The 16,894-nt window shown below is 38.3% G+C and overlaps 1 protein-coding gene across 1 annotated transcript in view; it reads right to left on the bottom strand.

Moving 5' to 3' along the window:
- HEATR1 (HEAT repeat containing 1) overlaps positions 1-16,894 on the bottom strand; it is a 36,166-nt gene that overhangs the window by 1,630 nt on the left and 17,642 nt on the right. Inside the window, exons 21-41 of the mRNA XM_009997597.1 lie at positions 15,905-16,147; positions 15,016-15,147; positions 14,119-14,216; positions 12,978-13,121; positions 12,089-12,207; positions 11,709-11,830; positions 10,419-10,547; positions 9,640-9,870; positions 8,861-8,987; positions 7,648-7,814; positions 6,941-6,987; positions 5,970-6,093; positions 5,007-5,147; positions 4,501-4,790; positions 3,457-3,607; positions 2,797-2,955; positions 1,927-2,061; positions 1,569-1,673; positions 1,307-1,475; positions 394-548; positions 3-41 (exon numbers count right to left, since the gene is read on the bottom strand). Of these exons, the coding sequence (XP_009995899.1) occupies positions 3-41; positions 394-548; positions 1,307-1,475; positions 1,569-1,673; positions 1,927-2,061; positions 2,797-2,955; positions 3,457-3,607; positions 4,501-4,790; positions 5,007-5,147; positions 5,970-6,093; positions 6,941-6,987; positions 7,648-7,814; positions 8,861-8,987; positions 9,640-9,870; positions 10,419-10,547; positions 11,709-11,830; positions 12,089-12,207; positions 12,978-13,121; positions 14,119-14,216; positions 15,016-15,147; positions 15,905-16,147 (3,027 nt within the window). The remainder of the gene's footprint in view (positions 1-2; positions 42-393; positions 549-1,306; positions 1,476-1,568; positions 1,674-1,926; positions 2,062-2,796; positions 2,956-3,456; positions 3,608-4,500; positions 4,791-5,006; positions 5,148-5,969; positions 6,094-6,940; positions 6,988-7,647; positions 7,815-8,860; positions 8,988-9,639; positions 9,871-10,418; positions 10,548-11,708; positions 11,831-12,088; positions 12,208-12,977; positions 13,122-14,118; positions 14,217-15,015; positions 15,148-15,904; positions 16,148-16,894) is intronic.

Below are 16,894 nucleotides of genomic sequence, written 5' to 3'. Positions count from 1 at the left end.
CTTTCCTGGAACTTCTCATCTCCTCCAAGCATATTTTCTAGCTGTGGAAGTGAAAAGCTTGTCAGACAGATCCAGACTCAGACAAACCTAGCCAGAAGCACTTCTAGCTTTAGCTTTCAGGTACTCGAGTTACATCAGCGTAACCAGTCAGTGGGAATGCACTGGTCTGCAAGAGCTCAACAGCATGCATTTACCTTATGGAATAAAGACTTCCAGAAAAGAAAATAGTAATTCAGAGCATTAGGCAAAGCAGTTAATACTGTCTGTAGCCCCAAGACATTTACTTGATTCCTACCTTTTTTTTTAAGGGAGAGACTGAGGCCTGATAGTTAAAAAAATAAATGAGGGGGAAAAAAACTCAGCTATAAATAGTTTTTTCGTGTTTGTCAGTACCTGATCTACCAGAGGCATCATCAACGTTTCTGCTCTTTCCTTACTCAGGAACTTCTGGGTGTCAAAGAGGAAGAGTTTGTGCAGACAGTCCATGGTGAACTGCAAGAGTAGACAGCTCTTTTCTGTGCTATTCTCAGAGTCAAAGAAAGCTTCATCTATAAACCAATCAAGGTAAAGAAAAAAAACATAATAAAAAAAGAGAGAAAATACAAAACTTCCCCACAAGATAGAAACATTGCAAATATGGCTAAAGGACGTACAGATAGCAATTATGTACTCATCACTCAGAACAATAAAGTGGATGCAACATGTTAGCTGGCTTATAGCTAATGCCCTAGCAGCTCTGCCACTGCCATTCACAATCAGCTGGGGATAAAAGAGAACAGCCACAAACTATAGGAAAAGTGCTTGGCCATACTTGTGGATATGGAGAACTTATTCAGGTCACTACAAATGTGAGGGGCAAATAATAAATTAATAAAAATTAAAAACTATTAAAAATTAATAACTGTTTTTGCCAAGAAAGCAGAGGAGTCTGAATGCACCACGTAGCATAAGATAGAAGTCAATGAATGAAGAACAAAATAAAACAAAAAGCTCCAAATCCTAAACAGAAACAAGTCACTCCCTTTCCACACAATTTCATTCTCATGGAACTCACTGGGACTGACACAATTTTCATGTGGTCTCAGCTTTGTGCTGGCAGCCCAGAGTCCATGGATGAAAAATGTCCTTTGGTTCCATCAGAATAAGAAAGATGCCTTATTTATGACAGAAAGAAGAGGAGAAATGAGATGTATGTGCTGTGAAATAAATCACATCAGGCTAAACTTTCAGCAATTACAATTAACTTCTTTCAGCAGTTAGAGTTAGCCTGTCAATGCCTCTCTATAGGTAGTAACTGAAAACTTACCAGTTTTAGAAATGTTGACCTGGTTCAGGGTTTCAGCAAATGGCTTCACTAAATGACCAGCAAAGAGGGTGAAGAGACCCTTGAGCTTGTCTGCGATGCAATCTGCTATTCGGTGGAATGTCAGCAGTCTGTCCTTCAGGGTAGACTCTGTTTTGGACCAGTCGAAGAGCTGAAAGTGAAAGGCAGGTTAGCTCTCTCCTATGCCGGTATGCTGGAAAATACAAATATGCTGATGCAGATGAATTGCATTTAAACTTCTTACCTTGAAGAAGAGGGGTCTAAAAGAAGCCTCGGAAAGTTTCATAACCATACTTATTAGACAGTCAATAATGTAAGCCTCTGTCTTACCAACTTCATCTAAATCGTCCTAGAAAAATTAGAAAACACAATTCTGTGAAATGTAAGAATTTGAGCTTTCAAAGCACCTTTTCATTTTGTCTGCTTCAGACTAAATGCCTAACTGTAATGTTTTCTACCCAAAGAACAATTCCAGAACAGAATATTTGATACCCAGAATTTCAGAGCACATACTCAACAGAAACTGGATATTTTTTTAAACAACAGATAGAATTAGCATGTAGTGGTTGAGCTGGTGCTGTTCACCCCCCTAAACAAGCCACCTCAGCATGCTCTGTTCGGAAGTCCAGGGCTTTCATGAAAAACGCTGTCAGCTCCGACTGATGGGAGATGAGGTGCTCCTTCTCCATCCCAACAATGTGCTCCTTCAGAATGTTCATAAGGGAACCCAGGCAGTTCTGCCAAAACAAAAGCAAAGCAATGCAAAGGCAACTGTGATACTGACAGTAACTGAGAAGCATAACAAAGGAAGTGCATTTTTGCACTTTACACATTTATTCATTAAAATACTATTGATAAAATAAACCAATGTTTTCCTGTACTTTTGGGGGGCTTAAATTAGTAAGATTCCTGGAAAGAGCTTGGTCTCCCCTTCTCCAATGCTGAAGATGCCAGTTAAGTCTGAAAGATTTGCACCTATGAGACAGGAACAAAGCCCAGACGAAAGCTAGGACTCAACTTGTGTTCGTAGAAGATAAATCAGGACCTTTATGAATGGGATGGTATCTCAAGCATTCATCACTTAACCTAAGGACATAAAACTGGTGCTTTTCTCCCAGGTCTGATTTTCCTGAATCATCATTGTGGTACACAAGAGAGGTAATAAAAAGACTGTGCTAGGCTTGGCTGGGATGGAGCTAATTTTCCTCTTAGCAGCTGATACAGTGCTGTGCCTCAGATTTGTGACCAAAACAACAGTGACAACACACCAGTGCCCAACTATTGCTGAACAGGACTTGCACAGTGTTAAGACTTTGCTTCTTGCTCTGCTGCCCCAGTGAGTAGGCTGGTGGTGGGCAAGATGTTGGGAGGGAACACAGCAAGACAGTTGAACCAAATTTTACACTGCTTGTTTATTTTTTTCCTTTCTTTCTTATTAACTACAATGCAAAAGAAAAGAAAGAAATCCTTACCTTCCGAGTACTTGCCACTTCACTGTAACACTTTGTAACTGCAGGCAACAGTATTCGGGGAGCAAGCCTTGTAGCTAGGATAGTTTTCAATGATGTCACACGTAAGCTTATCTGGGAAGAAGGACCAAACTCGACCACAATCTTTTCCAAGCGAACAACCTATCGGGAAAGCCAACAAAAGTTAGGAATACTTAGAAGAGCTCCAGAATGTATTTTACAGTTGTTGTCTGTTTCAAGTGGCAGATGGGAATTCTGCTGTTTGCACCACCTGGAGCACCTTACATTAGGATGTCTGTGTGCAAAGCTTTGCTGTCTTCAAAGAAAAACACTGAAAAAACATGCTTGTCAGTGGTAAGGGGTCAGAATTACCCTAACTAGAGAACTATTAGATACACATTTGATGAGACCATGGGTATTACAGAATGATCCTTCAGGATTAATCTCCCTTTCCAAAGAGGCAAACTACAAACTATCAGAGGGAAGAGTAGGAGACACTCTTCTATTCTGTGTCTTAGTTACCTAAATAAGAGCAGGTGATTAATACGTTACAACCTTCCACAGAGTTGGTACACACTCCTACTTCAGGGAGAATTCTGTATCTTCTAGGAACTGGGAAGATTCTGTCCCCCTCTACATACCTGTAGGAGTCAGATAGCTCACCTGCAGCAAGCAATCCAAAAGATAAGGACTAAGGAAGTGTGGTAATGTTTCGGCAACCTTCAGCAGAGCAGTGACAGCACTTAGCAAGTAAATCTCATTGGAAACCAACTCCTTCTTATTTTTTAAAGTCTTCAACAGTGCTGGCATCAGCCTGTAAATAAACAAGCATAAATAGAGAGGTAAAACCACTGATCATTTGAAGGCGCATAAATCCATCTGTTAAACATGCAGGGAAAATTTTCACGTGTATATTTGAGAAAACTCAGTATCTCTACTGTTGTATTTATTTTTTTTTAAGCTAACTAATCACAGAATCATTCAAGTTGCAAAAGACCTCTAAGACCATCAACTCCTACTGCCAACCTAACACCATCACGCCCACTAAACTTAATGACTTCACTGTAATATGTGCAAAGTAGTGTTTTCATAATTTTTATTTTTAGTTATTATTTCTGCTTGCATGAGGAAAATCAGTATATGAGGATATTAACGTTAGGATCACAGAATCATAGAACAGTTTGGGTTGGAAGGGAAGATCATCTAGTCCAACCTACCTGCCATGGGGCAGGGACATCCTTCACTAGATCAGGTTGCTCAAAGCCCCATCTTTAGTTTAAAGATTTAATGAAAATAACAAACTTACATATACAATGAGAAAGCAGCCCTAAAAGCAACAAGTTAGATGCATAAATTCTTCTTGCACAAGGAGAATAAAATGATGTAACATGCAGAGTTTCCAACTATACCAGTTCTCATGTTTTTAAACATGATCTGTTCTACAGTAAAAATACAGAATACGGCCTAACTTTTCAGTAGACTCCATATGGAACTCTACTGATTATAAAACCCTTACCATTTCTGCACTGGCTTCTTAGTTCAGTGACCAGGAAGCACCCCAGAGGACTATGAAAACCTTTATTCTTATCTACACAAAACAAACGCTTGGGCAGACTGCCATTTGGCCTTCGTCAGCATTCCTTCATGCATTTTAGTGTAACTAATTACTGCTGCAGTTGGTTCTGTAAAAAAAGAACCCAACATTACCTTGGAAGCTGAGGTATTGCTTGGGCTTTCAATGTACAGGTGACCTCAGCTATACACAGCAAAGCACTTCCCATCACATTCTTCTCCTCCTTCTCTGAAGAAATCAGATCAACAGCAGTTTTCAGAACAGGTACAAATGGTGCTGGATTTTCTGTGCCAAAACCTTTGCAGAGTAGCTTGAGGCTGAACAAAGCAGTCTGCCTGTTGATGGCCTGCTCCTCCTCTTCCTCTTTTCTTTTACACTGCACAATAGCAATGAGCTCAGGAACTAGCTCTAAGAGCTGCAGGATCTAAGGGGACAAGAGAACACACACATCAGACCTACAATTAGAAACTCAGAACCTGCAAGGTAACTACGGGCAGGTGGCCTACATCTCACTACTCAAGAGCTGCCTGCCAGACCTGGGACTGGTACCTGATGTCTCTACATAGAGAAAAACACTTCTACGTCTATCTCCTTCCATGTACACCTGCTAAAGGAACTGAGTTGAACCCCTTTGTCTCACCTGGTTCTTCTGCCACCTTGTGCGCTGCTGCACCTTATTGTTCAAAAGGTCCATTGCCTTACGTCTCACAGATGGGAGTTGATTTGTCATTAGTCCCCTAATGACAGGGATGAAGGTTTCTGTTGGCAATAAGGCATTGACCTACAAGAAAACACAAACAAAACACTACCATGAACACTGCTGCATGCACTGTGACACAGTAGCCTCCAAACAAGAGAGGCAAACTCTCTTAAACTTCCCACACGTGTTTCAGCATCAAAGCAGATGACAGACTAATAATGCTATATGTGAGGCAAGCAAAAGAACAAAGCAGGTTTCAGTTACTTGATGCGTGTTCACTGGCTGCTAACCAGCTGTTACCCACTAGCTCCAAGATTTGCTCAGCAATTCCTTTTGTCTACACTGGCGAGCTATCCCTCCATACCCTGAAATACTTCTGGGAGCACCCTGCGTGTGTACGGCACAAAAACTGGAATATGCTTCACAGGAAAAAAAAAAATATATAGAAAAATCCAATCTGTCAAAAGATGTATGCCTCACAGAATGCAATGAGATAGCCAGTCCAATTAGACAAATGAACTTCTGATCAGAAAAAGGTTAGGAAAAAAGGCATAAGGATTTTTTTCTCCATTTAAATTCCATGTAGAAATATACAACAGTTTTGTTAGCATTAGTTAAACCATTTTATACTGCCAAAGGCCACTCTTCTCCACCAGACAGACAGTGAAATGACTGCTTCCAGGCAGCAGAATACTAACTAAAGGATATGAGCATTCCTGATTTTTTTTTCCAGTTGTTCTCTCTAGGCTATTAGTTGTAGTTATTAAAGTTGTTCAATGAGTTTAAACAACAATGCACCAGGCCGCAGACTATCCAGTAAAGATTAGTACTAATCCAACAGGAGTTATATTAATAAGCAAAAGCACAAATGTCCCTGCTATCATGAGAGCTAATGAAACATACTTTATCCAGCATGTCATAGGACTTGTTAAGCAGAACTCTCCAAAATTTGGCTGTTGGTTTGTCTACGTTTGCTTCCACTGAAGATGCCACAGTGTTTATGTAGTGAAGAACGTCTTCTAATAGCCTAAAAGGAAAGGAAGCACCTTCACTGAGTAACAAGGACACTAAAGAAGTTGACTGTATTAACAGAAAGCATAAAATTTCATGGAACAGCAACAATAAAAGAAAACTAAAACACCTAATGGAGAGATTAGCAGATCACATCTACATGTTAACAAAAAGATACAGCAATAAGGACAATTGTGCGCATTAAAGAAGTTTACGTGGCACCCCCAAATTAGCATCTACATACAATACTAGTTCTACTTGAGAACTCTGAAACACAAACAATCTGGGAAGTTACAGATGTTTAAAACAGAGCTTTTAGGAATGCAGCTTTTAAAATAAATCCTACACCCTATTTTATTTAGGCCAAACATAAAAAAGTTCAGCTTCTGCAAAAGAATGCCACAATTTTGCATCACTGGCTGTTCTGGCCCAACGTCTATAACTGTGATCTGTGATTATTGATGATTTTCTTACACCAATATAGGGGCACCTGTGAATAATGATTTTTTTTTCCCATGAATGAAGTGATACATTTCCCTAAGAATATGGAATTCTTTTAGAGACTCCATCATCAGTAGCACAATAATTATGGCCAAGTATGTAAATAAAGACTATCAGAAATATCCAAAGAGTGGGTATTACGCAATGCAATCTTCTAGAACTAAAAACCTCCACAGCATATTAAAAAAACCCACTAAAGAAAACCCAAATAACTTTCATATAATAAATACTGTTTGTTACCAAGGTCAACAATGAAAATATCCTTGGGGGAAAAAATAATCCAGTGGGACTAATCTCAAAAAATATTCCCAGGTTGCAGTAAAAGCTAGAAACTGGAGGAGTAGAGCAGTTTTAAAGCATACCTCTGTTCCAACTTCTGAAGCTCTTCTGTTTCTTCACATTCAACTATCTGGTTTAAACAGGAAGAGTGAAAATGCTAAGTGTGAAACTTACATTAACTTACTTACTCCTTAAGTTAATACCCCAGTATACACCAATTTGTTTGTTCTGAATGAAATGTCCACTAACACGGTAATTATGAGTTCCCCACATGTGCAATTAAGTCATCATTCTAGAAGAAAATCTGAGAATGTTAGGCAATGCAGTAACAGCAGTAAATACAATTCATGCTGGTAGATGTTGTTCTGTTGAAAAAATGGGAACTACTTCCAGCTAGAACTGCAGCCTAAAATTTGTAACATTTACTTTGTCTTTTCAGAATTAATAAATAGTATGATCCCACACCAAAGTTCTTGTTGTACAGACTGCGAATGAAATCCCAGATTCCATAAAGCCAGTGGGAATCCACTGGGACCAGAATTTCACTTTGTTACCTATTTGTCAATCACATAGTCTATCTGGAAAAACCTTATGAAAAAATAAATAAGTTAACAATACTGAGAGGTTTTGAAACTGTGTCAATAAAGATCCCAGGAAGATACACTGGACAGTGCATTCTTTCATCTCGTCTGAATATAAAGCCATCCTGAAAAGTAAATGAAACCTGACCTATCACAGTATGGCACAATTACTTCATGTGATCAGTTTAAAAGCAATCTGCCATCGTTACCTTTTTCACAAAACTCTGAGAGGACAAAAGTTGTGACATGAAGGAGACTGACAAGAACTTGAAATGCCGAAGTTGTTTGTCTGAGTGAGACTCCACATTGAAGAGCTGCCCATCCTGATTTTTTAGCTTTGCCTTGCATGTTCTTGACTTTTTCGTCCCAGGATCATCTGTTGAAAACATTGCCAAAACAAACTTGCAGCCATGAGAAAAAGACTTTTGATTTCTGATTAAAGAAACAAAGTAAAATTACAGTCAGATGCCTATCAAGGATAGTAATTCCTCAGTATGCAAAATCTCATCACAGTTCCAAAAAGAAAACTCTGACATGACACAGGAGATAAATTTTTCATTTCAACAGCCTGTAAAGAAGTACTGCTATTTCATTGACACTCCATCTGATCATTTTTATGTGAAGAATCTTCTTTTTTCTTGATGCTAAAGCTATGGTACACTGGCTACAAACATGAGAGACTTTTGGGGCAGGACCATGTACACTGTGCATCATATATTTGAGAAAACTGCTTTCAGTGTCATAAACTGGTCCTCCTTGGCTCAGAAAACAGCAAATACAGCAAGTCCCAACTTAAAAAGAAACAAACAATCCTCACCCACCTTCCTCAATGCTCTTTAAAATATCAGACTGGAAAGCTCTTTAATTATTGCTCCACTACATTGTTGTAGAAAGAAATGAAACCTTTAAAAATCCCAGAAAATTAGTTAGTTCCTGTCATCTTGTTTCCTATGAGTAACAGCTTTTTATTTCAACTGTTTTACTGTATCTTCTAAATGAGGATTACTGTTCTATTCTAAGTTCTCAAATAATCTACAACTGAAAGGATTATAAACAACAAATAATCGCATATCTTAGCCAAAGTTATTAGGGTAATTCTGTATCTCTTAGTCTTCTGTCTAGAGGAGTAATAGAATCATAGAGTGGTTTGGGTTAGAAGGGACCTTTAGAGATCATCCAGTTCAATCCCTCTGCAGTGAGCAGGGTTGCTCAGAGCCCTGTCCAACCTGACCTTAAATGTTTCCAGGGATGGCAGCTACCACCTCTCTGCGCAACCTGTTCCAGCATTTCAACATCCTCATTGCAAAAAACCCTCTTCCTTCTATCTAGCCTAAATCTACTCTATTTTAGTTTAAAAACATTATCCCTTGTCCCTCCAAATAAGGAAGTTTACATGCATTTCCTGGCTCTTTTTGTGGTTACCTTCTTTATTCTCTGGCAGCTCTGTCAAGTACTGGATTATTTTCATCATGCTCTGGAACTGAGATTGTACATTAAATTCGCAACAGATGGAAATCCAAAATTCAGTGTCTGCTTCCAGAACAGCATCCTGTTAATGGTTTAGGAAAAAAAAAAGTATTTAAAAAGAAAAAATACTAATAGTGATAAAAAGACTCAAAACCTCCTCAGTGAGTTTCTGAAAATGTCATAGTGAGCTGGATACTGGCAGGATTAACACCAGGGGTAACAGCAGCAAGCTCGTGGAGAGAATGTAACTCCAGAGGGTTAAATTGCTACAGCAAAGACTGTATCTTCTCACCAATGTTCCTTTAATAATTCTTTTAGCTTTCCCCATAAACTATGCTTTCACCTAATCAGAGAGCCTGCCTACACAAAAGCATAAGAGGGTTTTTATCTTGGTCTGTACAGGAAGACAAGTATCATGTTTCACAAACACAGCTAAAGAAAAAACAAACAAAACGAATTTAAAGCACTTCATAATTAGATTATCAGCTCTTCAGATCAAGGATAGCTGTACAATATGATCTAACTTATCATTCAGGCTACAGGACAAAACAGGATTGTATCTGCAACAAAATCATAGTCAGCATCACCATTAGGTTCTGCCATAGCACAAGCTCAGAGCTCACTACTTATTTTAGCATAACTGAAGAGCTTATCTTGCACCTTCTTAAAGGCAAGATCATCAAAGGGGGAGATCAGTCTCTTGAGGAAACAGTTGACACTACTAGTCATCTAACCTTGTCTGTGCTTGATGTCGCAGTCACAGTTTTGGTCACATGCTGCTCAAACAGCAGCACCAGGAGAACCCAGAGGAACTTTTCTCCTCCCACCGTAGTTATCAGTTGGGCCAGGATGGGCAGGCGTCGGTGCTCTGGCACATGGGGCAAGGCATCCACAAACACACGGATGATCTTTATCACCACCTCTTCCACAGTTCCAGAGGGCTCTGACAAATCACTGTCTTCAGCCTAAGTACAAACAGGTACAAGGTTCCAACAGATTATCATAGGTGGGTACAAGTTTTTTCTTTTAAACTCAGAAAGAAAAAAACTTTTAAACTCTAGAAGAATATAAGCATTCATCAGATATTTTACCTTTCCACTTGCTGCAGATCATGTCTACTCTTGATATGACCATGACTTTCTATAGGACTGATAACCTTATTATTATTTCCAACGGTTCTTCTACTGAACTTGCCTGCTGTTTTTATGATTAAGAACTGGAATTTAAAGCATGTTTCAGGTCCTCTTTAGGTACAGCTATTATACTATTTTGGCTAAAAAAAGTGCAGGAGGGTCATAAGATTAAAAAGAGGCAGTAGTCTGATGAACTGAGAATTGGTCATAATAGTAGTTGTCAGTTAATACAGTTACTATACATAATTAGTATCAGTCTAAAAATTATCCTAAAATAGGCTACAACTTGTTCTACCACTGATATTCTAAACCATTTACTCTACTTAATAATCTTATTGTTAACTTTTTTCTATTAATTTCCATTAAGTAGACAAAGTTACCTGTATAAGAGCAGGAATAACCATCTGCACTGTCTTATTAATTACTTGGAAAGTGTAAGTATCATCCAGACGTAAGACATTTGCTCCCATGAACGTAAAAATGGGCATAATGTTATGGAGAACTTTATCCTGAAAAAGAAGAGAGATGAGATTAGTTTATTTTTTGAACTGTGCTGCTCTGCATATTATACTTTGTGGCATTTCTCCTTCCCACAAATGATTCCTATAAAAGAAAATGAGAATCATTAGTATCTGCCAAAATCTCCACTAAACTGATTCTGAATGTATAGGTCCCTTAAAGCTACTTAAAATGTGATTAATTACTTCTAAATATCATATAGAAGCCAAGACAGACTTCTAAGCAAGTAACTAAAGAGTGAAAATTTAGAGTTTATTCTGATGAAATGCCAGAACTGAGAGCAAGAAGTTATGAGCATGTTTTGAATTCAGTTCTAGTGAACTGAAGGAGTGTTTTAGATTTAAAAACAGAGATGAGACTCATATCAAGTATTTCCTTATATTCTCATCTTGAAAATCTTTTAAGAGCCAGTATTAATGTTGAATAAAAGCTCAGTTCTATAGCAGATGATGGCAGTAAAGTAGCAAAAAATAAAAATAAACAATCCCAACAATAAAAAAAAAGCCAAATGCCCCCAAATTTGCTTTTGCATTTTGGGAAAAACACTGTTTTTCCAAATATGTGAAGAAAGTACTGAGGTAAAGATTAAGATACAAACTGAGTTTGATACACCTGGATATATTTTGCTGCTTTTATAGTTTCAAAGCAAAAGATTCTTACTTGGAAGAGTGAGTATACAGTCCAATTTCAATACATAGAAGAAAAGCCCTCTTTCTCAGTTGATGAAAATCAGACCAACCAGGTTTTCCCAACTACATTTCTATGTGTTGTACAAGATAAGAATCTGTAAGAATACATGTACTATTGGGCTAGATGTATTCTCTCCTGTATAAAAAAGCAAGGGGAAGCAGATACAATGGCACAAGAACTTTGGTACCACAGTGGGAAGGCGAGGCAGGGCTGTTGTCAGAAAGCTTCTTCCATTACTAATGTGTTTCATTACAAGTCATAAATAGTGAAAAAATAATAAATAAAGAGGTTTGTTTTGAAGTAAAATGGAATTTAAAGCCCTGAAAGAGCAGAAAACCTGTAAAGTTTGCCTCTTGCTCCTTTCAGAAAGTTTATTCTCACAGAGCAGCTCTTTATGCCCTTTACTCTTCCCCACACTTGAAACCCAAAGAGCCAACGCACAAATTTCAGGTACAACTTACAGGAAACATGCCAGCAACAGCCCCAAGGAGCAGCAGTGCATGGTGGTGTGTCTGGGGCATTTTAGAAATCCTGATGCACTGAACTATCAATTCCACGTTGAATTTTTCTTTGTCAAGAACATCTGCAAGTAAGAAATTGTAACTAATTAACACTTTAATGGTCAACCATGTAGGGATAAAGAGTACACTCAAGCACTGGCTTCAATTTGCAAATCATACCAAATGGACCTATAAAAAAATATTAAGAAGGCAAACTTATATGCCCCATAGAGGAATCTGTCTCTCCTCAACTATACAGCATAGACTGAGAGAAGAAAAAAGTTAGCGGCCATTGTTTTAATGTGCGAGAAGTACCAACAAATTAGTCTGGCTATCTTTACCTGCAGGGATCTTACTGCCATCTGGGGACAACTTCTGACAGATGCTGAGCAGGCAGCTAAGGATTAGCTGCTTTGTATATTCCATATTTTCTTCTTCTGATGCCATAGGTTCCAGACACCTACACATTCAGAAAAAAAAAAATCAGATTGAAAAAGGAGACAGAAAAATATGTGACCAAACTAAATATTAAGATACAAGTAAGAAATTGCAAACTTCATTCTACAGGAGCTTTACACTGAAGCTTCTAAAAAGCATTTGCCAAGAAGTGTCTCTGCTTTTTTCACTTTGAAGTACATCAACTGGTCTAATAAAAAGCATTTATCAAAGCAATGTCAAGAGCATAAGATGATTACCTGAAGTATGACTGGCATTTTACGTAAAGGCAAGTCATAAGAAAAAAAGATAAACATCCATCTATGTGTAATTTCTCCTAAGTGCCTGGAGAGAGGGCTGGCAGGAAAAGCAATAGTTTTCTTAGGCTGCACTGGATGAAGGCTGTTCCACAATGTTTTGCAAATAATTTAAAAGCTTAAGAGTATTATTATAACAGGTCTTCAAAAGACACAAATCCTGTTGATTGTGCCAGTTTTATCACAGGTGTCATCCTTCTTAGCAATCTCAAGCCCTCCACCTGAGAAACAAAGCCTCCAAATAAGAAGCTATACATCAGGTCAAAGTCTTTAAAAGCCCATCGCATTGTTTAAAGGACAAAAAAGTCATAACAACTTCACATTCTCCTCATCTGATTTACCTGGAAGTTCAAGCAAGAAAAGGCAACATAAGCTACAAAACCTGGCAATAAAGCAGAAAGAAAGCAGCCCATATTTTAACACTTTACAGCATCTGCTGCAGAAGAGAATGTCTCATGAGTTATGGAGGCACAATTACCGGCTCAGCAGGTTAAAAAGCGCAGGTACCAAAGCCTGTGGACGTCTCAGTTTCTTCTTATGCTGCAGTAATTCCAGAATAAGCATAACCCTCTGCCAGCTGAAATGGCTTGTTTCTGGTGCCAGTTCTGCATCTTGAGGCTTTCTAAAGTGGTAAGACAAACGATCAGCATAAACATTTGGCAAGAAAATAGTGCAGTGTTTCAGGGAATAAACACACGCACAAGTAAAAACTGACAATCTTTCACCTTGTGATACCCTTCACTGCTTCTCTAGGCAGAGGTGGCAACCTGTGGGCTTCTGATTGAAGCAGCAACACATTTTAAGCAATCAAAAGAAAAACCAAACTAAACTTGAAGAAACAAAATCTACTACCAGATAACTGTCCAAACACTGATCCTCTTGCCATCAGAACTTACATCCTCCCAAATGTCAGCTGTCTACCCACTGACTATGCAGACAATGGGGGTGTGTGCAAGTGTGTGTTCATGAACTCTGACAGACAAGAGTTTACAGATGGATCAGTCCAATGGGTGATGATTGTTAAAAAAGGTCAAGTAAAGGAACATAGCAACAGATATTATAGGTCAGACCAAGAAAACCAACTCAATATCCTGTTCCAACAACGGCTGATAGCAAATGCTTAAAGAAAAGAGCAAGTACCCTTGACAAAACAGCTACTTCCTTATGAGAATGGAGAGAAGGAACTAGAGAAAGAGATCTAAAAACTACTGATTATATGACTGAAACAAATTATTGCTTTTCCATCAACTAACAGCAACATTTTGATGAGCATCTGTAGGCTTCAGCCATATGTACGTATCTTGTCCATAAAACTTTATTACTAACCAAGTCCAATACCTAAAAAATAACCTTTTTCAATTGTGTCAAGTCAGGTTATGTAAGAGCAAATGTCAACATTAAAACTAGTGCATTTTTTGTTAGTTTTGACAACAGTTCCATTAATTCTCAAGCAGCAACATCAGCTGGTTTTCTCCTGACAAAAGTAGCTCAGAGTTACTGTACTGTGCAGGGAAGCAGGAGAAACAGATGCTTATGCTTCCAATACAAAGTACACAAAGTAATGAAAACAGTGTTTTCCAATTGTACAGATAATATTTTTTCATTTCTAGTTATTTTACCTCTGTTGCTGCCTTCTAGTTTGCTGAACAGTGGCCAGACTTTTGGTTTTCTCAGGAGGCTCCAGTTCCCTGACAATCTGCTCAGAACACACTGAAATCTGAAACAAGGAACAATAATGCAAGTAGCAGTAAGAATCATGCCCTATCACACATTTGCACCCCATCCTTTAAAAAAAACAACACATCCCTTTCATAGAATTATAAAATGGTTTGGGTTGGAAAGGACCTTAAAGATCCTCCAATTCCAAACTCCCTGCACCTCCCACCAAACCAGGTTGCTCAAAGCCTCCATCCAACCTGACCCATAACACTTCCAGGGATAGGGCATCCGCAGCTTCCCTGGGCAACCTGTTCTAGTGTCTCACCACCCTCATAGTGAAGAATTCTCTCCCAATGTCTAATCTAAATCTCCCCTCTTCAAGTCTGAATCCACTATCCCTTGTCCTCTCACTACAAGCCCTTGTAAAAAGTCCCTCCCCAGCTTTCCTGTAGCCCCTTCAGGTACTGGAAGGCTGCTATAAGGTCTCCCCAGAGTCATCTCTTCTCCAGTCTGAACAGTCCCAGCTCTCTCAGCCTGTCTTCACGGGAGAGGTATGTGCATATTATCCACGTAATTCAAGTCATATCCCAGAAAATCAGTGCAGCAGAAATAAATGTCTTCTACTGAATTAATTCACAAGATAGTAAATGACTGCTGCATGGCTTTTATAGAAATACTTTCTAAGAGCAGTCATTTAACAAACTTTTCAAGCCATTAATACAATTACATTATGTGACAAGTAGTTTCCAATTCCTTTCATACTATGAATGATATAAACAATAGGTGTTACTGAATGCAGCAAAACAGAGCCACTGCAACAAGTTTGACCAGATTTATTTCTGGAGTTTGCCACTTACCCCTTTAAACACACTGCTGATTGTCTGGGCACAAAGTGGATTCTTACAGTTTAACAGTAAGTCAAACAGCGTTTTTAATAGTTTCTGTTGCACCACCCCATCTGACACAGCTGCAAAGAATGGTTTAGTAATCTACAGAAGGGAAAAAAAAAAGGATGCAGAGGTTTAATGTAAGAGCATAACAAAATCACAAGCTGCGGAACTCAGGTATCTTAGATTACGTATGACACAACCAATCACACCTACATGTTAGTATGAATAGATGCACCAAAATTTGCATCTTAAGATGTATTTGTATATATGCAGAAAACCTTAGATGCAAAACATGTATTTCTGAAATATCCATCAGCTATACCAGTTCCTGGAATTTTTCACGTAGCTTGCCTTGTGAAGGGAACAAACTTGCTGTTGTCAGACTTTGGTAAGTACACAATAAGATCTGGCTAACATAAGGATTGAACCTGTAGACTCCTTCAAATTAAACTATTTCTCACCTGCTGTACTTTCTTGACAATTTTTCCTCAGAAGAAAAACGTGAAGTAAATTCCTGCCTGACTGACAAAAACTAAGGACACTGGAAGAGCAGCATCTGCAGGTAATGATACAGGTATTAATCCGCATACAAATACAATAGTATTTCTATTGTGTACTCGTCAAAATGCAAAGATAAAGCAAGGAGCAATTTCTCCTTCTAGTAAGTTTAGAGAGAAAGTTCTGCAGCCTGCTTAGATGTTTCAAAGGTACCACAGAGACCCTGAAAACTTGTACTAAAAGAGAGACAAATGAAAATATATGAACTCCTTAACACAGAAAGAGTCCTTCTAAATCCAATCCTAAACACTACTATTTGCTTTAAGCATAAAAATAAAGATCTTTCATAGAGCTATACCTGCCCAAGTGCTGTGATCTGAAATGGTGGGATTTCTTCATAGATTTTCTTGGCAGCATGCAGACTTTTGAGAAATAAATCCAGACTCTGCTGATTTTTGCACAAGAGTGTTGCTGAATATTCATTAAACTTTCCAAGGATGAGATGAAGGAGAACAACTTCATCTTTCAACACTGCCTCAGGTTTCTTAAAGACCTTGTCTAGCAACCGGTCTAGTGCAGGTAAGAGGTGAGAAAGAATCATCTGCAAACAGAGAAAATTCATAACAGAAGTTTTTATCCATTCTCTTTTTAACAACCTTCCAATACCACAGCATCATTTTCCTGTAACATCCCCTCTCTGGTCATGCACTGCATACTGTATTTTATGCAACAGCTACACAAGAGGAAAAATACAAGATCTATTGTGAGATTACCATGAGTACACACTCATCTGCTACTTTGCTATTCTCCTTTGCAGAGCAGTACTTTATATTTTTGAAGTACAGAAACAAGGCATTTTTTTCCACCGATTTATGACTCCTGCCTCCTATAAAACCCAAATGTGAGGCAAGAATGCTCATCCTATATGCAGTTCACAATCCTTTCAAGACATATAAAACTGAACAGAGCACAAACATTCATAATTTCATTCATTTTGTGAACATAGAACGCATGTATTTTCCAGCAGTTAGAGAACTCTGATACTAGATAAGAGCAGTTGAATACATACAAATAAAATGGATAGTGCTACCTAACACATTACGGTTTTGTCCAGAAAACCTAGATAATAAATTTCTTTTGGAAGAATCATCTTCTTTTTTAGTAACATCAATGGAGTTTCCTTAAGAACTCCACAAAATTCTGCAGCCCTTACACTCCTGAATGGAGGATGCAAATATTTTGTTCCGTACTTTGCAGCACTACTGCATATTACTAGAGGTGTCAACTTAATACCTAATAGTCCAGTACATTTTGAAGTTATTTAAGAGCATTCTTTGTAAATTAAATT

The sequence above is a fragment of the Chaetura pelagica genome, unplaced genomic scaffold (genome assembly GCF_000747805.2).
Source record: "Chaetura pelagica isolate M959 unplaced genomic scaffold, ChaPel_1.0 scaffold235, whole genome shotgun sequence".
NCBI classification, from domain to species: Eukaryota; Metazoa; Chordata; class Aves; order Apodiformes; family Apodidae; genus Chaetura; species Chaetura pelagica.
The sequence above is the reverse complement of the archived record's forward strand: the minus strand, read 5'-3'. Positions and strand labels throughout refer to the sequence as shown.